This window comes from Daphnia pulicaria, chromosome 4, assembly GCF_021234035.1.
Source record: "Daphnia pulicaria isolate SC F1-1A chromosome 4, SC_F0-13Bv2, whole genome shotgun sequence".
NCBI classification, from domain to species: Eukaryota; Metazoa; Arthropoda; class Branchiopoda; order Diplostraca; family Daphniidae; genus Daphnia; species Daphnia pulicaria.
Window position 1 is genome coordinate 15,447,963 of NC_060916.1, and position 21,206 is coordinate 15,469,168.

General features: G+C 37.8%; 1 protein-coding gene and 3 long non-coding RNA genes across 7 annotated transcripts; 3 read left to right on the top strand and 1 right to left on the bottom strand.

Moving 5' to 3' along the window:
• Positions 1 to 2,493: 2,493 nt before the first annotated feature.
• On the top strand, positions 2,494 to 15,127 carry LOC124338441. The gene is made up of 3 exons (XR_006917840.1): positions 2,494 to 2,503; positions 2,703 to 2,712; positions 15,036 to 15,127. It is a non-coding gene; the product is annotated as an uncharacterized LOC124338441 (long non-coding RNA).
• On the top strand, positions 3,522 to 4,817 carry LOC124338415. The gene is made up of 5 exons (XR_006917810.1): positions 3,522 to 3,699; positions 3,762 to 3,956; positions 4,029 to 4,164; positions 4,228 to 4,465; positions 4,534 to 4,817. It is a non-coding gene; the product is annotated as an uncharacterized LOC124338415 (long non-coding RNA).
• On the top strand, positions 5,796 to 6,769 carry LOC124338364. Of its 2 annotated transcripts, XR_006917721.1 has the most exons (3): positions 5,796 to 5,816; positions 5,892 to 6,146; positions 6,320 to 6,769. It is a non-coding gene; the product is annotated as an uncharacterized LOC124338364 (long non-coding RNA). The 2 variants fall into 2 exon arrangements; XR_006917720.1 differs by lacking the exon at positions 5,796 to 5,816 and having other exon boundaries at positions 5,824 to 6,146.
• LOC124338280 (carbonic anhydrase 2-like) lies at positions 7,954 to 19,583 on the bottom strand. Of its 3 annotated transcripts, XM_046792405.1 has the most exons (15): positions 19,528 to 19,583; positions 19,233 to 19,351; positions 18,947 to 19,169; positions 18,664 to 18,888; positions 18,412 to 18,596; positions 18,210 to 18,347; positions 18,002 to 18,143; positions 17,702 to 17,944; positions 9,630 to 9,773; positions 9,538 to 9,558; positions 9,261 to 9,425; positions 8,884 to 9,034; positions 8,669 to 8,774; positions 8,371 to 8,598; positions 7,954 to 8,299 (listed from the first exon to the last, which is right to left on the bottom strand). In XM_046792405.1, exons 9-15 carry the CDS (start codon positions 9,676 to 9,678, stop codon positions 8,087 to 8,089), a joined length of 933 nt encoding a protein of 310 aa, XP_046648361.1. In that variant the 5' UTR covers positions 9,679 to 9,773; positions 17,702 to 17,944; positions 18,002 to 18,143; positions 18,210 to 18,347; positions 18,412 to 18,596; positions 18,664 to 18,888; positions 18,947 to 19,169; positions 19,233 to 19,351; positions 19,528 to 19,583; the 3' UTR covers positions 7,954 to 8,086. The 3 variants fall into 3 exon arrangements, with proteins under 3 accessions (XP_046648361.1, XP_046648360.1, XP_046648359.1); XM_046792404.1 differs by having other exon boundaries at positions 19,233 to 19,581; XM_046792403.1 differs by lacking the exons at positions 17,702 to 17,944; positions 18,002 to 18,143; positions 18,210 to 18,347; ... (3 more) ...; positions 19,233 to 19,351; positions 19,528 to 19,583 and having other exon boundaries at positions 9,630 to 11,008.
• Positions 19,584 to 21,206: the final 1,623 nt, after the last annotated feature.

Below are 21,206 nucleotides of genomic sequence, written 5' to 3' on the forward strand. Positions count from 1 at the left end.
TTCGCGGCGAGCTGATAAGCTTGCTTTTCTATCTTAATCGCATACGCAGAAAAATAAAAACCATGTCACTTTGTATGTATGTGTGTATGTAACGCTCCATAACTCGTGCGTTTTACGACACATTTCAGACTTTTTGGTCTTAAAAATTACACAAAAAATATGCGGTGCGACCAGAACAAAAATAATTTCATTTACTTAATTAGTTCTCCTGTAATTAATGAAAAACTGTTAAAATAATTGTTTTACGACTAGTGGCATCTGGCGGTTGCGACTACAACTTTTTCATTCTAAGATTTAAAAAATCACCACCAGATGTCTATAGCATTGCCGTGATGACGCAATCTTTGATGACCCTACCTTGACGCAACAACCAGATTTGCATTTTTGTTTTGTAGTTATTTGACTAAAAGATCGTTATTTTAAAATTCAATTATCCATATATAATAAAAGAACAAGCTTTTGTGGGAGGAGCCTGTGTCTGTGTCAACAATGTGTCAACACAGGCTCCTCCCCCAAAAGCTTTTTGGGGAGGAGCCTGTGCCTGTCACGAACATTTTGGGGGAGGAGCCTGTGTCTGTCACGGACATTTGGGGGAGGAGCTTATTCATGTCGCAATGCGATCGCTGTGATTGGTCAGTCTCAAATCACCACCAGATGTCTATAGCATCGCCGTGATGACGCAATCTTTGGTGACGCAACAACCAGCATCACCACCAGATGTCAGCATCGCCGTAATGACGAAATCTATAGTCACTGGGCAGATTTCCCACGATAAAATCTATTACGGGCAGATGATTAAGCTACAGGAAAGCGAATAGAAAAAGAGTCCAACTTTACGCTAGACAAAAGTTCCCCGGATTTGAACGGGGCTCAGGTTGCTCGTTGAACTATATGTGTAAAAATTGGAAAATATGAGTTGATCAAACTAAACGTAAATAACTTGCAAGGATATTTAACTGTGTCAGAAACATCCCGTTTAAAGACCAAAAAGTCTGTGAAGAAAAAGAGTGAATTGTGAATAAAAATACTTAATCCAAAAATAAAAGAGTGAATTGTGAATAAGTCCGACTTAACAATAGGCCCTGAATTTGTCATTTAAGACAGTTTTCAACTGGCTTACGACTATCCCTTCGCGGCGAGCTGATAAGCTTGCTTTTCTATCTTAATCGCATACGCAGAAAAAAAAAGCCATGTCACTTTGTCTGTCTGTATGTATGTAACGCTCCATAGCTCGGGCGTTTTACGACAGATTTTAGACTTTTTGGTCTTAAAAATTAAACAAAAAATATGCGGTGCGACCAGAACAAAAATAATTCCATTAACTTAATTAGTTTTCCCGTAATTAACGAAAAACTGTTAAAATAATTGTTTTACGACTAGTGGCATCTGGCGGTGGCGACTACAACTTTTTCACCTTAGGTTTAAATTCCAGTTTCCACTACATGTGTAAGCTTGTCATTTACTAAACGTGTTCCTTTCCTTTTCGTCGAATATTTGTTATTGAAATATATTCGTAATGTATGGTTAAACATGAGAAAAAAAATATTACAAATATATGCCGCCCAAATAAATCCCCACCAGATGTCCATAGCATCGCCGTGATGGCGCAATCTTTGATGACCCAACCATGACGCAATAACCAGATTTGTATTTAAGTTTTGCAGTTTTTAAACTAACAGATGGTTATTTTTAAATTCAATTATTGAACTTTATTTGTTAAAATAGGAAAATATGAGTTGAGCAAACTAAACGTAAATGACTTGCAAGGATATTGAACTGTGACGGAAAAATCCCGTTTTAAGACCAGAAAGTCTGTGAAGGAAAGTGTGAATTGTGAATAAGTCCGACTTAATCACAGGCCCTGAATTTGTCATTTAAGACAGTTTTCAACTGGCTCACGACTATCCCTTCGTTGCGAGATGATAAGCTTGCTTTTCTATCTTATTTCAATAGTGATGTTTTGTGTAAATATATCTTCGATCGATACCGTCGCGCATCCAAAAACAACTTGGACAAGTTTAAGGATTTCTACCACAGCCTTTCGCCTAGCAACTAAAAAGTATGCTCAATTTTCCTGTAAACACTGTTAAAACGGTTACTAAATTTTCGGGGTTGCCAACTACGAAAAAAACGGAACACCCCCGAAATTTTGGTATGAGGCCTAAATTTTGGGGTTTTTTTACCCTAAACCAGGAAACCCCGAAAAATTCGAAGTAGAAACCCCAAAAATTTTGGAGTAAAGGATGCAAGCAATCGCTGCTTATAAGTTACTAAGATAGTTCAAACTTACTGCTACTGATTAAAACTGATGTACCAGGCTTGCATTGGAAACTGTAAATATTTTGCTTATTTGCACGTTAGTATAGTATAAAATAAAATAATCATTAAGTTCAAGTAACGAATGGTGTAGTGGTTAGAGTGCTGAGCTAGCACTCGTAAGGATAAAAGTTCTATCCCCACGTCGGACAAGTATATTTTCAGTATTATTAACCCCAAAATTTTCGTTGTGGATTATTATACGAAATTTTGGTATTGAACAACCACGAATCTCCGACTATTAATTTTTGGGAGCTACAACCACGAAAAAGTCGTGAAATGTTTTAACAGTGAATTCCAACCACATGTGCATGTGCAGGAAAATACTAATAGCATGACTCGTTTCGCTTCAGCGGTTAGACAGTGAGTAAATTTTGCACCAGAAGGTCTATTTTTGTACATGGTTGGATTTTGATTAAGAAAAAGGTTTTGGAAGTTCATTTTAACCACGCCCATTACTCGTCTTGAATTCCAAACAAACTTTTCTTTTTCTATGGAAAGGATTTTGATTCTTTCTCGGAATTTGCAATTAGAAATAGTAGACCGACTATACTTTGAATAATCATCTTGTAAACCCAGTTATTGTGAGACCGCATATTCTGAGAAACGAAGGCTGAAACGTAACACTGGAAAGTGCAATTACCCGAAGCAATTTAATCGTGTAAATAATAAACATTACAACGGCACTTTGCACATTTAAATTATATACGATGAATATTAATCAAAAGGACCACATCTGGAATCGTAAAATTTACACGCATTTACGTTAGTCGTCACGTCGTCACACTCAATGCTAGCCTCACGCACACTCTAACCTTTTTTCTCCTACTTTCTTCCTACTTTTTATGGTAGAGGCGGAAAAGTAGGAAAAAAGTAGGGATTTCATTCTACTTTGAAATAGTAGGAGAAAAGTAGATGATCTACCATTCGCCTACCTTTTGGTAGGCAAATAGTAGCATTGGATTATGGTAGACAATAGTAGTACTTTTCTTGGACTTGTAAAAATTTCTAAGATGGAGTGGGCTGAAGATTAATTATGGAGATTTTTGCCAACAGGATTTCATGAATTCATATATTTTTTAAATAATGTTACAATATTCGTGTCTCGAAATTCTTGATAGTCATTTACTTTTTGAAATAAAATTATTATTTTACAAGTAAAATCATTGATGTTGTGTTTATGGATAAATCAATGGAAAATTGCCTATGCCTCATTTGATTCAAAGCGTCGTCTGATTGACAAAACGAGCATGGCCCCGGCTCGTCAAACTTCAGATAGAAAATTACTATTCATAGGCTATTGACAGTATTTTACTTTTTTGGCCTCTATTTCTCGGTTACGGTCGTACTTCACGTTTATGATCTAATTTATTCATCAATGAGGTGAGAAAGTTAAGTTTTTGTTTAAATTGTACCAAGGCTTATTCTGTTAAGTTATTTCACAGAGCACACACTGCACAGGAACTGTATGAAGTGCACTATATATATTAATAGGATCAGACGCTCAACTGCCAACTGTTTCCAACTTTATTTGCAATACAGGCTGTATCACATTGCTCACTCAACTACAGAGTATCGTAGAAAGTTTTTGGCTAGTCATCTACTTCAGCACACTACTTCTACTTCACTTCTCTCTCCGTGTAAGTAATTTGTGTTATTTATATAAATCCAAATAATTAACATACATGCTAACATTTCATTTATATTTTCAGTTACAGACTCAACGTGAAAGTCCCCAACTTTATTTGCAATACAGGCTGTATCACATTGCTCACTCAACTACAGAGTATCGTAGAAAGTTTTTGGCTTGTCATCTACTTCAGCACACTACTTCACTTCTCTCTCCGTGTAAGTAATTTGTGTTATTTAAAATAATTAACATACATGCTAACATTTCATTTATATTTTCAGTTACAGACTCAACGTGAAAGTCCCCAACTTTATTTGCAATACAGGCTGTATCACATTGCTCACTCAACTACAGAGTATCATTGTTACTAATTTGAATGTTGAAAATGTCAACCAACCCTCAACGATTCAAGTAGTGTTACAAAATCAAGAAAAAGGCGTCAACCAAATTGAAGATGCAAGACAAAGCACCTTGACTGAAACAAATCAGAGTGAACAAATACAAGTTGGTCAGTTACAGGTATGGAACGATGTAAAATAGAACTTCTCAAGTCAAATCTCTATTAATACAGTTTAAATACTTTACAGGATACATTTGAAATGGTTTCAATTCTAAAGGACTGCGCTGAAGGAAGAAAAATATTTAATTCGTACATGGATCGGAATGAATCGTACTTGGATGTGGAAGAAAGAAGATTACTGTTACGCATTTGTGTCAGCCACATGTGCATGTGTATTATGTTTAACATTTAACTCGTTCGGTTGCTTACACTCAATTTGTTAGACGTCCTATGTGTTATAACTAACCAAGTTGTGTTTCCTATTTAACCATTGAAATACATCAAAAGCTTGTCTGCTTTTTTTAAACAAGAGAAGAATTTCTATTTCTTTATTTACATATTTTAAAATAATTAATTCGTCAATCGATTTATTTGTATCGATTTATTAAAATAAAAGTAGGAAGTCCTACCTAATGGTAGTAATAAAGTAGTGTTAAAGGTAGGATAGAAGTAGTCGTTATTCTCCTACCATTTGTCTACTTTTTAGGAATTTTCAGAAAAGTAGACAAATAGTAGATACACTACTTTTCCCTACTTTTTCACTACTTTTCCAAAAAGGTAGACGTTACTTCCAAAAGGTAGCAACGACTACCAAAAAGTAGATCTGCTCATTTCGCTACCACAAAGTAGCCAAAAGTAGGAAGAAAGTAGGAGAAAAAAGGTTAGAGTGCAGAAATCCGCGGCGGATAACTCGACACGAATGAAAACCTTTTTATTCTTTTTGCAGCATCTTAATCTGAGCAATCGCAGATGTCAAGGACGATCATTAGAAAAATACGAGCGCATTTCAATCCAAAACTCAACTTTTAAAAAAGGAGTAGTGTAATAAAATCAGCCAAGTTTCAGGTAGTATATAGAATGACTAACCACAGTTCCGCCAGATGGAAAGAAACAACACTACATGGAATTACTACAAGCGTACAAGTTCCAGGAACTGAAGTCCCCTCTCTACACCCTAGCACATGACAGTAGGTGATTTAGCATTGCAGCTGCACACGTAAAAAATAGCATCTTTCCTTTCCTTTTTTTAGAATTCCCACAGTGAGTTTTTTTAATTGAATTCCAAGAGGATATTGCCATTTAAAAAGTATTCCTCGAGGACAAGTGAGTTTTGAGCGGATCACATTCACATCCTTTTTTTAAAAAAGGGACTCCCCCTTTTTCGAAAATAAAAAGTTGATTGACGCAGACCGTAATTGGCTTCAAAATTGGCTATTTGAGCAATAGTTTGCTTTTTTTTAGTACAACTGTCGAGTTGCAAGAACCTGATTTGCAGTTGGACTTAAGACAGACTTGACAAAATGCCAGAGGGTATGTTAGCAACAAACTTAGCAATAATTGTTTTCGTCTCCGTTAGTTCATGCACTTTTAACATATTTTGATCAGAAACTCGATAGATCGACAACAACCGGTTCTTACAAGCAGGTGCCACCTGATTGGCTGCTTTTCAATTTGCCCAGAAACCATGGGATGGTACAAAAGTGGCCGCTTGTGTATAAAACCTTCTGATCAGCTAGGGAATCAGTTCAGTTCTATTTCTACGCACACTGTAAGTTCAACAGCTCCAAAACCCACAAACAATGAAGCCAGCTGTTACTGCAGTTATTTTGCTGTTGACGTTCTCTGCCATCATCTCCACAGGTAAAACCAAAATTGCGTCTTCTTTTTATATTATTTACAGTCCCAATCAGACTGTTCCTTTATATCAAGTTAATCGTTCAAAATGTATGACGACGCGCACATGTTTTCATCCGCCTTCTAACGTTGATAGAATAAATTTTAAAAAAGGTTTTGTTTTCTTTTTTTAATTACAGAGGCTCGACCTAATGGAAACGGCGTTTGGAATCCTGTTTTTCGTCAAGCACGGGCCGACGAATGCGGGCCGGCAAGTGGATCGTGTGCGCCGGGCTTGTGCTGTTCCCTTTACAACGAATGCGGAACTTCGGTCGCCCATTGCAACATCTCCCTCGGCTGTAAAATTAAGTGGGGCGAATGTCACTAAAAGGCGCCTTCAATTTTCAAAATCGAGGGAGAATTGAGTTGATCCATTTCGCAATGTGTACACCCTGCTTCTGCTTCCGCCACGCTCGTTTGAGCCCTTAATTGTGCTAATGTCAAGCTGAAATACCTGTAGCAGTAGAACATTGTACCTGAATTTACGACGGTACGATTTAAATACTTTAATTGCCAAAAAAGGAGCATGTGTGTCAAGCCGGTATTGTATTGTACATGTGTTCAGACTATAATAAATCTTTATTTGGCTATTTGTGGAAGAGAGATTCGTTTTAAAGTTTACTCGTCACGTAGACTCTGTAACTTGTTGGTTCGAACTCGTTCCAAAAATTCTTACGATCGACAAAACAAAAACAAAACAAAACTAACCAGTTTCACGCACGCAGATGCGTACAAAGTCACGAGTAGAAAAGTTCCTCGAAGATTGGTTGGCGTGTTCCCTTCCCTCTCTTTTTATTGCCCGAGGGTGTAGGTCAATTATATGAAAAATTAAAAGGGTAAAACCAAGTTGCAAGAAAAAGGAAAAATATGGAGAATTTTCATCTTTGGCCTATATCCGTTTAACCTAGAGACTTGAGAGAAAGTAATCAAAGTAGGCCTATATAGGCCTGTAGTACATAATATGACAATTGAAATGTCCCGGCAGAAACACTTGATCGACAGCCACCGCGATCTCAGTTCCTCGATGATAGGCTGTACCCTTGATGATTCCGGGAACTTGATCAACGGTCGCACACTTGATCGACGATTTCTGCCGGGCATTGACATCACTCGCAGCTGGGAAACTATCCTCCTAAAATCCCCCGGCGGCAAGTTCCACATTTTTTTTTTATATGGACGGGTGATCACCCGTTTGTTGTTTGCGGACTAGTTTTCACTTGTCAACGCTTGACGTTCTTCCAACTATCGTTTGGCAGTTATCACTTATCAATAGAAATATAAATATCAGTGTGGCTTTGTCAATTAATAAAAGTATTAACTGATCTATTTGTGTTGGAAAGTTACCAAACCGTGCGCAAGTTTCACCGACAGATATTAGTGAATTTGTTTCTCAACTCGGTCAATTCAACATCTTTCTACCTCAAAGACATTCCCCAGGACAAATCGTGTCTGTGATTATTCACTGAATGCACCTCGCCATTCAAATAATAATTTAAAAAATATTATTATAACACTTGGACCAAAGGTAGGCCTACGCATGGGTTAACCGATTTCCCTGCCCTGAATTAAATGCGTTTCACTTTCTATTAATCGGTGAAATCAGCAATTTTTTTTAAATGGTTGGATAATATTCAAATTTTCTAAAGTCCTTAGCAAGAAAATTAACAAAAATTTAATCATGTGACAGGGAGTTTCTTCTTATATACTGGAATACAGCGTCGGTAGTCCGTACTTTTTTCTATAAAACAATAAAAGACCAAAATGTGATGTTCTATTTATTGAATGAGCTAGAAGATTCCATACATATATAAGTTATAAGTTTATAATTTCTTTTTTAAATAATGGCAATCTATACGCCTCATCTATAAGACGGTGTGCTCTAATATCGATAAAAATGTTCGTTTTGTTTACTGCCACGGCGAGAAGGTAAAATTGATTAGGCAAGTGGTCCATGTGAACGCATCCAGGAATGGTGTCGAAGTGATGGGCCACGATCGAGGGATTTCGCATCCGGTGAAAGACCGATAAAATTTAATCCGGCCGTTCAACTGCTGTGCAGGCCGGAAATTATCCACTAGGCTCTTGGCTGTATTATCTTCAAGTTTCCTGAATTTAGCCAACTGTGACGAAAAACATGCAAATGTCAGGTTTCAATCTGTGCGGTGCTGTTAAAGGTAAGTCTCTATCACACCTGTTTCTCAGAAATCTGAATCGGGTTGTCAAAAACCGTCCAAATTACGATCTCGTTGCAGATGGGAGTAGTCAGCGAGCCACTGTAGCGATAAAATGACGTGGTTTGTTTGGGCAGCAGATTTTTGAACGGAACCAAGTTCGTTAAAATGGTTTCTGATTGAGCCGTGATAACCTCGTCTAGCTGTCCAACAAGCGGCTGAAAAAACTCATTATCGTTGGGCCCTACCTATTTCGTTTGACAAACGTAAATATTACAATTCGATAATAGGTAGGGTAGGCAGGAATATTAATTAAACCGATATGAAAATCCCCAAGACCGCCAGTCCGTCAGAATGCTTCGTTGCTTCAGCAAAGGATCCATATTTGGTGTTGTAATGGACCAAATGCAGCTCAGCTGGATAGCTAAGGGAGTGAGAAATAAGAATCCGCCAATCCGCAAATAAATATGATTGAAATAAATGATTAAGTTAGAGTATAACAATAGTAATACGCAAGTATATACTCTACTAACCTTTTAGAATTCATTAAATGTTCACTGCCTTTAGCTGAGTTGGCCCCCCAGTGTAAGTGGAACTGAATGAAGTTGTATACGTCGTTCAACCCACCGCCACTGATGGATGGCACTCTGTTCTTAGGAAAAGTACTTGGCAAGGTGTACACCACTGTATAAAAATATATGTCGTTATAAAAAATGAACGAAATTAATACAGGGAAAGGCGTCCGATGCAAATCCCCAACTGTCAAATCCCAACTAAACTAAATGTCAAATCCCGAACCATTTATTGAAATCTATCTGGTTTTGGTAGATTCTCGTGTCGCGATTTGCTGTGTTGCCTGTGTCCCACCATACGTATGAAACTGTTTTTGATTTTAAAAAAATTAACAAACCGGAAGATCCACTATTAACTAATCCCATCTTGTCAATGTTGCCGTAGTTTTCAAACGATAGTTTTGAGAACGCCTTCTTTTCACTCAATCTTGGTCGGATGTCAATTGGAGATTGCTGTTTAGCACCGCACGCTGAATTTGGCAAGTTCGCCCAAGCGTTGGTATCTTTGAAAAATTCAAATTGATTACAGTTTTCGAATTTTTACATGCATATCATTCCCACAGTTCCTCGGTCTCAAAGCATGTTCTTATGGGAAAACAAATAATTTCGTATTACCTTGATAATTCCAGCTGGAAGCTGTAATCAGACAAGTGAAAAAGCTTTTAAGTTGACAAAAACAGAAAACAGAGTTGTATTATACTTTATACCTGATGAGTCTTTTGATAAAGATTTCTCAGGGCTCCAGTGTTCAAACATGGAACTAGTAAAAGTCTTGACCGGTGTTCTGTCGCCAACTTCCTCGAAGCGATCCAATTTTTTCAACTTCTTTGTAGCAGAAATCGGTAATGCTTCTGTCGATGGCAGCCAAAGTCGCAGCAAGAAGAGGACGAAAATAGCAAGATTGAAATTCGTGCTCAATCGTTTCATTATGTCTATGACACTACTAGCAGGATTACTTAGATATAGAGAATGATCAAATGGATGAGACGCACGTTTGCGCTTCTTACTAGTTCGGGATCTAGGACTTGAATGAGTGGTCCCCGTTGTCGCCCCTATAATATTATTTCAAGATAGAAATGCAGCAAGTTAACTCGCTGTGTCCTGTTTTCAAAGCGTTGGACTTAGGCTTACTAAGGATGATTTGAATCTCAATAAGGAAATGGGACGGTCAGTAAGAATGGTTTGTGACTTCGGGGGACGTAATAACATTGCTCGGCTTCTCGTCTCGAGTTCAGTAGAATAGACCCTATTAGCATTCTATCATTCTTGTCCAGCAGAGATGTTTCGCCGTCCGGATCAGCTAAAATGCTGGGCGAATAACAGGGGTATTCCATTTCTTCGAATTTGAGGTCTGCGGGAACCCTGTTAAGGGCCTCGGCAGGCTAAAGCCTTAGCCTCAGGGATAAGGTTTAAAACTATACATTTATGTATGGTGCTGAACAGTTATTTCTGTTAAATATGCATGAACCGACCATATAAACAATCGTTGGTTTTTGAACATTTTCCCTATCTGCATTTCAAAATTATTTAAATATTTCATTTGGAGCGTTATCATCCAAGATATTATTCCTGGAAAAAAATAAAGGTTTCTCGGCTTCTCGTCTCGAAATTCGTAGAATAACTGTACATTTATGTATGGTGCTTCCTTCCTCGAAGCGATCAATTTCAACTTCTTTGTAGCAGAAATCGGTAATGCTGCTGTCAATGGCAGCCAAAGTCGCAAGAAGAGAACGAAAATAGCAAGATTGAAATTCGTGCTCAGTCGTTTCATTATGTCTATGACACTAAATACGAGCAGGATTACTTAGATATAGAGAATGATCAAATGGATGAGACGCACTTGCGCTTCTGACTACTTAGAGGTCTAGGACTTGAATGCGTTGTCCCCGTTGTCGGGGCGACACGACACATGATATTATTTCAAGATAGAAATGCAGCTAGTTTACTCGCTGTGTCCTGTTTTTAAAGCATGCGACTTAGCCTTACTAAGAATGATTTGAATCTCAATAAGGAAATGGGATGGTCAGTAAGAATGGTTTGTGGCTTTGGGGGACGTAGGCCTAATAACATTTTTTATACAGCGCCGTGCGAACTAGTTCATATTCGTAACGCGCTACGGCTTCTCGTCAACGCTCTAGGACTAGCGCGTTACGAATATGAACCTATTCCTAGAAATAAATGCAGGTTTCTCGGCTTCTCGTCTCGAGTTCTGTAGAATAACTGTTCAGCACCATACATAAAAGTACAGTTATTCTACTGAACTCGAAACGAGAAGCCGAGAAACCTGCATTTATTTCTAGGAATAGGTTCATATTCGTAACGCGCTCCCAGAGCGTTGACGAGAAGCCGTAGCGTGTTACGAATATGAACCTATTCCTGGAAATAAATGCAGGTTAGCCATAGAGGGCTATTGCCCTGTCAGTGTTAATAACCCCATCTAGCGACGGCTATTGCATTTTGCTTTGAGTATGTACATTTTTTACTTTAGCCAAGGCCTATTGCACCTTCTTAAATTGTATCGGTCACGACTCACGAATCATGTGAATGTTATCGTGTCCTATGCGTAATTTATGTCCCCATCACAAACTATAATGGATATAATTATTCTCATATCTACGATTGTTACTGAATTCTCAGGTTAGATATCCGTAATAACAGTAAGCGTTTTTTTCATCTCGTTCAGTGCAAATAAGTGCAAAAAAGTAATCATTCAATTAAAAAGGCATAATAAAGAACTAAAGGGATGCTAAGGGACGTGCTAGTTAAAACGCTATACAAGACACGGTGCACTATAATGTGAAAAGAAATCATCGCGGAAATGTGAAAACTAATCAGTGAATCAAAAATAAAAATAAAAAATCACAAACCAGTGATTGAAAGGAGGGTGATCTTTTACACAAGAAGGAAATGCTTTTGACTTTTTGGTCTTAAAAATTAGAAAAAAACAAAAAAACAGATAGAAAAGCAAGCTTTGATCAGCTCGCCGCGAAGGGATAGTCGTAAGCCAGTTGAAAACTGTCCTAAATGAAAAATTCAGGGCCTATTGTTAAGTCGGACTTTTTGCTAAATGCCATCCTAATTTTTCAGAATTTTTCTGTAAATTCTATGTTTTTTCTCTGAAATTTTGTGAAAAGAAATCTATCGAGAAATTTTTTTTTAATTCGATCCATTATCAAATGAAAGTGATTGTTTGTATGGCGAGACACACACGAGACGCGATTAGACATTTATCGGACTCGGAAATGTTGTGATTTTACCTGTTATATTCGTGCAGCCATCGGCACCGCTGCCAGATAAAATTATTCTTGTTCCATTCACCCGCCAAGTTTAAAAAATACCCATTACTGCAACGAAATCAGACAACAGACAACAACAAAATAAGAGACCTAACGAGATCACGTGAAAATCTTTTTAAATAAGAACAAAGGATTCGGAAAGGTCGATCGCCAATCACTGATTTCCTTCCTACACATTCTACTCGGAACGAATGGCTTTCCACCAGGTAAATTCACTAAATTGCATTTGGGGGAATGATACAACACAGTTATAGATCTTTCAGAAATTGCTTTCCCATATTTGATTGTAGCAGCCAAAAATGTATCATAAATTAAAAGATAAAGCAGCATAGGCCTACGAGAATATTTCCTTTATCTTGGGGAAGGGGGAATAAAGAAATAATTTCGGGATTTAGAATTAATAGTTAGTAATTAACAGTAATTTAAGAGTGCTGATATCACACCACAGGAATGATTGAAGGCTCACGCTCCGTTTCATCGTGACAATCGTTTTTTTTTTGTTTTGTTTTGTTTTGTTTTGTTTTAAGCGGTTTTAAGCAAAGTCTGAATTTCAAATACTGCGATCACTGCGCCACCTGCGTTCACCTTTCAGAACCGCGGTATAGTAAGGTAAAGTAAAGAAATAGTCGGCACTAGATGTCGTTCACTTGCGTGAAAAAAAGGTAAGAGAAGCGGGTTAACCGCCGTCGTCTGCTGCTCTTCCAGCGCGATGTTATTACAGGTTACAAAAAACAGAGAAAAAAACCTAACCTAATAATCGAAAGACATTTGAGATTTACACATATTTAGATCCCACCTAGAATTTTTGAGTTGCAATCTCCAATTACTTAGTCACAAATAACAAAAATCATCCTCGTTCCACTCTTAGTCTTACCATAGGATCATAACTACCTTCTCTTTAAAATCCCTTGAGAAATTGTACAAACGAGATGTGAAAAACCCTTCAATGGCGAAAGTGCGTACGGGATCTGGATTGCGAAGTTATTCTATTATAGGATTCTATGGGATTCTATAGGATCAAAGAAGGATCCAGGATAGATTCCCAACAATTATTGCTCTCAAGTTTTAATAACACCTGTATAGCTATTAACTTTTCCTGGATATTTCCCTGCTTTTCCTTGTAGGCTACTATATACGTGTGCACGGTGCCATATATGGCACATATATTTTCATAGCTAAAAAAAGAAACTCAAAGCCACATTGTTTGGCATTTTCAAGAAGAGCTTGTTTGATGAAATTTAAATCAATATTCCGTGAATTAAGTCTTATTCGAGGCAGGTCTTATTCAGGTGCCTCGCAGTATAGGAGGAGCCAACTCTGCCTTCTTGAATACTTGTGCACTAAAGACCCCCCCCCCCTAAACCTTCGGTGATTCAGCCTAGTTAACTGAATTCCCCCAGGATGAAAACAACACCATTTCACTTCGTTTTTCTTCGAATTTCTTGGCTAGATTTGTTTGTCATACTTTTATTCCGCATCAGTTGACCCGATATTAATGTTCTTTCGACTTGAATTATTCATGCTTTAGTCAGAAGTGAGTCGGGACATTTTCTTTCCGGTCACTTATTAACGCGATTTTCCATGAAATGCTTTACAATGACTTTAGGAAAAGTCAACCAAGTCAAAAACGGTAATCAGTATACTGATTACCGCCTTCTACTATATATAGTAGAAGAGAGGGAACCGCGCGTGACGCCGGCGGCACGTTTCAAATATGTAACCTGAATAGTAATTTCGAAACATACGTAACCCCTATAATAATTTCAACTAAATAACAGCACCGATTAGTACGGTAAGACAGTTTTGGTGGTTTTGGTCACCTTGTAGCACGGAAAAAACAAGAAACAAAACAAGAAACATACCTAACTGGATCTCGTTTCTAGATTCTATAGGGAGCGCACGGGTGGGCGCCTATAGGGGTTCCGTGAGCTGCGGAACTTTGGAGGGATACTAATTACGCACCCGCCCCTATATTTTCAATATTTTATTTATTCCTGCAGCTAAAGAAAATAGAGGCTAACCTGAAATAAAACAAAACAAATGAAAAGTATATGAATAAACTATCAGAATAACTTTGCGTCTTCTCATTTCGTGTTTTCACAGCATATACGACCGCGAGAATTAATATCATTAATACTCGCCTAATGAAGTCGGCGTCCAATTTCTCCAACCTAATCAACTATATGGCACTCTTTCGTGATGGAGTCGATTTCGTCAAATCCGTCCGACGTGACGACGATTCGCAAATTCCACGAAATTCCATTCATTTTCTCAAACGCAAGATGGGTGGCGTGACGCTTTGATCCGTTAAAACCATGTAAAAAAAACTCTTCTGAACTTTGTTCATCTCTTCATCTCTCAGTTTTTTTTAAAACATTTCTGTTGAGAAAAGAATTAGAAAAATCGTTTTTATAATGAGAACAGTTTCCCAACTAACTTGTATTAGGGTAAAACCAGTTTTTCATGAGTAATGTACACGAAATGACGTCTAAATAGCGGCCGTGTTTTCTCGCTACAGTTCCTGTTAATCATCAAATCAAAATGTATAAGCAAACAATTGAAAAAAAAAAAAAAAAAAAAAAACGGATTATTTAATGTCATACTCAAAATCATCGAAATGATGGCGGACTTTTCAAACGTTTCTTCGAAATTGCGAAAGTGTTCCAGAATGGCGAAACTTTTCGAAAACAAACAAACCAAAATGCCAGAGATCATGGTGTCAATATTCATCATATCCTCCGGCTTCAACACTTTCAATAAGCTTTCTTCCTATTCACAGAGATTATCGAGAGTTGACATTTTCAAATGATTGTGCAGCTTCTTGACATGTACCAAATGTGAACTGTATCCTTGTCTCCAGAGAAGGAGATCCTCCACCAGGTTAAACCTCAAGACGCTGTCAACCGGGAAATATTTGGACTTGAATCCGCAATCGACGTGGAGATCCACAAGGTGTCCGCCGGATAAGCTCATCAACTTCCATTGCAAAATCGTCGGTGAATTAACTATCAACAACACATTTCAAAATATAGTTTTAGAGCTCCAAATTGATTTGAACGTCCGAAACGGGGACAACAATTTGGGGGTGTTACCTTTTTCCATGATGTGGAGATTTCTGTAATTAAATCCTAGTAATGTATAGGTCTAACACGTAACTATTATAACTACTGGTAATCCTCCTGGCACACCACTTTAAAGCGATGATTTTAAAATTCAGGTTCGTCCATATGATGCGGATGGAGTGCAATAAAGAGGTAACTGTTACTCGATGAAGACTTTAGTTTACAATGGATTGTGCAGGTGATTCCATTGTCTCGGTCTTTATATTGTGTGGAGACTTCATTGAACCCAGCCTTTTCACAGCAGAAACAACACAAAATTGAACAGAAAATTATACACCTCCTTATGGGTGATAAACGCCCTTTCTTTACTATTCCCCCAGGTTCAGACTTTTTTGGGGGCTTGCCCAATATAGCCATAGCTTAACATCAATCCTAAGAAAAACAAAGGCAGCACTATAATTTTGTTTAAAATTTCAGATTACAATATCTGGTTCTGGAATCAACAACACCAGTTCAGATCATTTGGCCGACAGCAGTTGTTCATCGGAGACGTACCGTCTCAATTTTCATGGAAAATTGCAATAGTTATACGCTGCCTTGAGTGATAACTGTAAAAAAAATGTAATTGATTTTAAAAACAAACGACTTTTGAGCCTTATTAGTGCTATACAGTACGCATCTTTTAAGCAGAAAATAATTTATTAAAATAATTTATTAAAATAATTTTTAAAAAAATTTTGATTTCGATATTTCATGACCCATGGCCATGGGTCATGCGTGACGGTTCATGTTTTTTTAGAACGCATCAGAACAGGTTCAAAATTCTTTTGGAAAAAAAAAAAACAACTCCTGTTTAACCTTTTAAGAAAAACCCATCCCAAAAATATCCGAAAAAATATCCGAAAAAATATCCAAAAATATACGTCCATCAGTCAACAGCTCCAACAACTAAAACAACGAAAACGCCAACCTTATTATTAATATGCTGATGTCGTCAGATTTCATTTCATTTTATTTTGTTTCTTTATCATTCTTTTTTCCAAAATCACTATTCAAATCACACATTTTGAAAATGACGCGGTTCTCTCTCTTCTACTGGGTATAGTGGGTACTGCCTTTGATTGATTGACGTTTTTTCCAAAATCTTTACATCATGTAATCTCACGTTAACAAGTGACCGGAAAATAACTTGTCCCGACTACCTGTATATTACTGACTTGCATGAATAATTCAAGTCGAAACTCGAAAGAGACCTCCGAAAGAAACATTAATTTTGGATTGACTGATGCGGAATATAAATATGGACAAACAAAACTACAAGACAAAAAGGAAAAAAAAAAAAAAATTTTATTGAAAACAGTGAACGGACTGGAGGCCTGGATGAAACAGCAGCGTTCAACTTTCTCTATAGGCCTACATAGGCAATCCCTTGCGTGAAAAAGGTTGGAAGAGAAGGGTTCCATGTTTTCACCTGTTGTATACCGTCGAGTTTTTATTTGTATCTGATCTTTAAAAAATAACAACTAAACTAAGAAAAGAAAACGACCTGTCGAAACCATCGAAACGCACGTCAAAGATTGATTTCCCATCTTGAAATTTTTCGAAATTGTAAATCAGAGTACTCTTCTGGTTTAGTTCTTCTTCTAGCCTACTCATCTTGCCTTCCACGCTTCCACTCGAGAGGAAGATAAGCTATTTGGATTAAATCCGTTCAGGGTCAGATCTGATCGGATTGAATATATCTAAATACCTTCTCTCATTGCGCAAACCGAATTGCACCATGACTCTTGCGAAATGTGTGTCAGCTGCCGAGGAACTGCACGAGACGGGGGACGAAAAAACAAATCGGATAATTGGCATCCTGATTTAGACATGGAAACGGGCAACCACCTGCGGCTGAAAATGAAACTGTGCAATCCAGCAGGTACACGCCAGCGACCAATACAGGGAACAGGAACGAACAGGAAAAACCAACCACAGTTACAAGTTCGAACTGAGTAAAGGAAAAGGAGAAACAAGGTGGGAAAGTAGTTCAAATTTGATTTTCCGGTATCCTCGACAAGATCAAAATACCTGCAGGCCATTCACAAAGAGACCGGGGAATAAGAGAAACTGACAACTGCTGCAAAGATCAAAACGGTTCGGATATTTCTATGGAACCTGCACAGGTGGTCATTTGTTTCTCAAAAGCCAATCGGATCAACTTAAAGTTTTTGATCAAAATGGTTTAAATGTAACGACTTTATAACGACTCGTTTTTCTCATGTAGACTAGTTCGGTTATGAAAAATTGAAAAACAACTTTGGCTGCCAAAAAACTGGAAATGCTTTTCCTATCAGATGTAGTACTGATAATAATTGTCTTACTGGGAAAATATTGCCAGCCACTATACTAGGTAATAATCAAAATGTTATTTCCTACCTTGCGTGAAATAAATGTTGACATTCGCAGGTGGTGGGGTCAAAGCGACACAGTTAACTCGTAGAGTGGAACTTGGCAATCAACTCGAAATAGATTGCCGTGCTGATCCGGGAGAGCTGAGTTGCCCGTAGTTTTCTCTTGGTGATGTGATAGTCAACGGTGCAGTCGTTGATCTCGACCATAATCGCCTTCCGCCAGGTAAATTGCATCAAGGGAAATGAGATAATAGTTGGATCCCTCCACCTAAAAAGGTGCTTTATTTCAATTGTAGGAGCCAAACAGATATTAAACATAACCAACCGTTTTCAGGATATCGGTTATTCCACTTTCGTTGCATCTGTCGTCAGTCGCATCCAGAGTGGACTGCAGTCCCAAAAGAAGCTTCGGGCGTCGAGGTTAGAACGATGCTGTCATCCTGTCGGCAGTCGGAAAGCAACGCCACCTTGATTGTATCCAGCAGTAAACAATTTTAATTCTGTCGCTGTTTGATTTTTCCATTTCAAATTACGTTGCATGTTTTCCAGCTTCAAGCCAACATGACATGAGCAATTTCACGGACGAATTCAGGATCAGGGAAATAAAGTTCACATTTTCCAGAGCGGATTCAATTTGCCGTGCCTTAATACCACAAGTGGAAGGCCATACCCTGCATCTCCACCAAATGTTTTCATTTATTCATTAAACATTTTTTCGTAACTAAGTAATTTTACTTGCTTTTTTCTCGTGCGCATACAGAATGTCTTTGAATGAGATAAACACTGCGACCGCATTGTTGGGATGTATTCAGCCGACCAATCTGACGTCCAAATGTCAAGGAGGATCACCATAGCTTGTGGATAGGAAAGAGTCGATCGGCTAGACGGACGCGAAGCCTCAACAGGTTCCCCAAACTTGACTAAAAGCAGTAAACCAAAGTTATATTACCAACGACACCCAATAGGCTTTTCCAGACACAAAAATACCTGTAGTTCCGAACTGTAGAGGCGAATTTCTTTCACGTGATCATCGTGTCTTTACAATCTCAAAGCGGTGCTGATAGATTTCAGTTTGAATTCTGCTTGCTGAACATATTTCCCGCCATCTGCATTAACGTCGAGATCTGACCACTAGCGATCCGATTGAAGAAACTTGAGCAAGACTTGGTCGTGGCATCAAATGGGATGGGCGGCCACACGTAAGAGGAAGTTCTAGGTAATTGCATAATGACACACAAATATTGTTTTTTAATAAAATCAGATGAAATACCTCCAATCCTACTCTTCTGCAATCAACAAATAGAGGATCAATATTATCACTGCTTTGACTTAGGCGAGATAATGACGCAATTATTTTCCAGGAGAGGTGGGATAATTGCTTCAGGATACTTGTTCTCTAGTTGGAGCCTCAGTAATTCCAACTCAATGTAGCGTCTCCAAACTGAACCAGTAGGCCGGGGGAAAGCCCTCCTCTCCATTTCTTATCAGTGGGCCTATTAGAAATAAAGCTGTATTAGAATACCAAAAAAAAATAGAAGAATTTTATAAAATAATACTTTGTTTCAATGATGTAAACTGAATAGTATGATTCTTTCAAAGTTAGTGGACCATTAAAGCGCTTTTCCGCTTCTACAGTGCTTGTATGAGTTGTATCCAAATCATGAAGATTCACATCCTAGAAAGGAAATCTTATTAATATTTGTTTATAGTGTCGATCCACATTTCAGGCAATGATAAAAAAAAAGGGGTAATTTTAATTCCATCAAAGTAAGACAAATTCACTGATAAGAATATTTAGATATCGACTAAATGTTATAAACCTATGAAAGGCGATACAACGTGTCAGCTTACTTCTTTTTCGATTAAAGTGTTTTCCTTTTTCCCCTTTGTTTCAATTACCAGGTTTTTAACCTCTTGCTCCACTTCCTCCCAGTTATTCGAGACAATGTTAGAAGAAGACGACTAAACTTTGATATAAGTTAGTGGGAATTTGAGAAGGACACCTTGTAGTAGCTCGAACTATTTCCTGATAACTGATTTCAGTGATTTGCAGTTCTACTAAAAGCGTTACTAAAAAAATTATTTGAATTGAGAATTGACAGTTGTCATTATCGTGGTTACAAAGGGTGGGAACTGCGTAGGAGGGAGAGTCGCATGATTCCCCATCTAGCGGCAACTTGGAAAACTGTGTTGTGATGGAAGAACTCAATCCCATGATTCTCAAATCGACGCCTTATTTTAGTCGGTTCACCCACTCAAGCTAGTGATAAACGTTTTCTTCTGGTTAGGTTAGGGTATATCGAGGGTAGAAATAATGTAATATAAAAAAAAATATATCAGCCTTTGGCAATTGGCAGAACATAATTACAGAAAAACCAGACTACCTCAACCAGTGCTCTGCCTCAACGATTTTACAGTTACGAAAAGAACAACGTTAGATATTTATTTATGCTGCGTCTGAAATTCCAGGAAATTCCCGCGTCTGCACAACAACTTCGACCAATAACTGGGTGTCAACTGTCAATATCATATGTCAGTACCCTGTTAGAAAAAGAATACGCACATCATTTGCATATTATGAGCGATACGAATCATTTGGTATCCGGTCACTTCTAATATAGTTCGGGCCAAGGGTGAGCGATAAGAATCTTCTGGAATCCGGTCACTTGTAATGTTAGTAAACGATGATGTGTCCTGACTCCTGAACGATCAGATTTCCCGCTAAGATTTCCGATAAGATTTCCGGTTAAGAAAAGTATTTAAAATTACATAAAATAAAATAAATAAAATTCTTCCACGTTTTTTTTTTTTTTGATTGTAAAACTTAATTTTTTTTTGTGTGTGTTCTCAAAGTAAAACGAAGGCTGACAGAGTCAACGGATTTTGTTTAACCCTGCAATCGGCCATTGCAGGTTTTGCAGGTCGACGAAAACGAAATTTTTGGGCGCATTAAGCCAGTAGGGCCTATCGCACGTATGGCGGGAAATTCTTACTTCTTAGGTTGACACAATTAAAATTAATACGTGTTCAGTACGAATAAAACCATAGCTTGACATTTTAATTTCATTAACATTGTAATTATAGTACACTCTGAAATTTCCCAATTTTAGGAACTACCAACCAAAGGTTTTCATATCAATTATTGTTTAGATGGAATAATTTGTTGCTGATTTGTTAACTACAGAAGGGCAAAAATTGACAGTTCAAAGAAACCAACATAACAATTCATCGGAAGATAAAATATTCATGCTGATATATATGTATAGGCTATAGATCAGTGAATAGCATAGCTGAGTCGGTAGAGCGTCGGATTGAGATACACTGTGGCGCTAGAGATTCGAATCTTGGCGCAGGGTTTTTATTTATCGATATGTATTGATACCGAACATTATGATGCCAATTATGGCTACCGCTAAAAAATAGACGGTAGAAATTCGTTCGTTCGTTCTGGCAGAATCGATATTCGGTAGGTTTTTCCTACCGGAAAACGATAGAACAGTGCATGCTCTTCAATTTTCACTTTGCTAGCT

Excerpts from the sequence above, each read along its gene's own strand:
- LOC124338280 (XM_046792403.1), bottom strand. The coding sequence starts at position 9,849 with ATGAAACGATTGAGCACGAATTTCAATCTTGCTATTTTCGTCCTCTTC. Across the intron at positions 8,775-8,883 it reads CATTTAATGAATTCTAAAAG|CTATCCAGCTGAGCTGCATT; the intron begins GTTAGTAGAGTA and ends TCACTCCCTTAG. Across the intron at positions 8,300-8,370 it reads TTCAGATTTCTGAGAAACAG|TTGGCTAAATTCAGGAAACT; the intron begins GTGTGATAGAGA and ends TTTTCGTCACAG.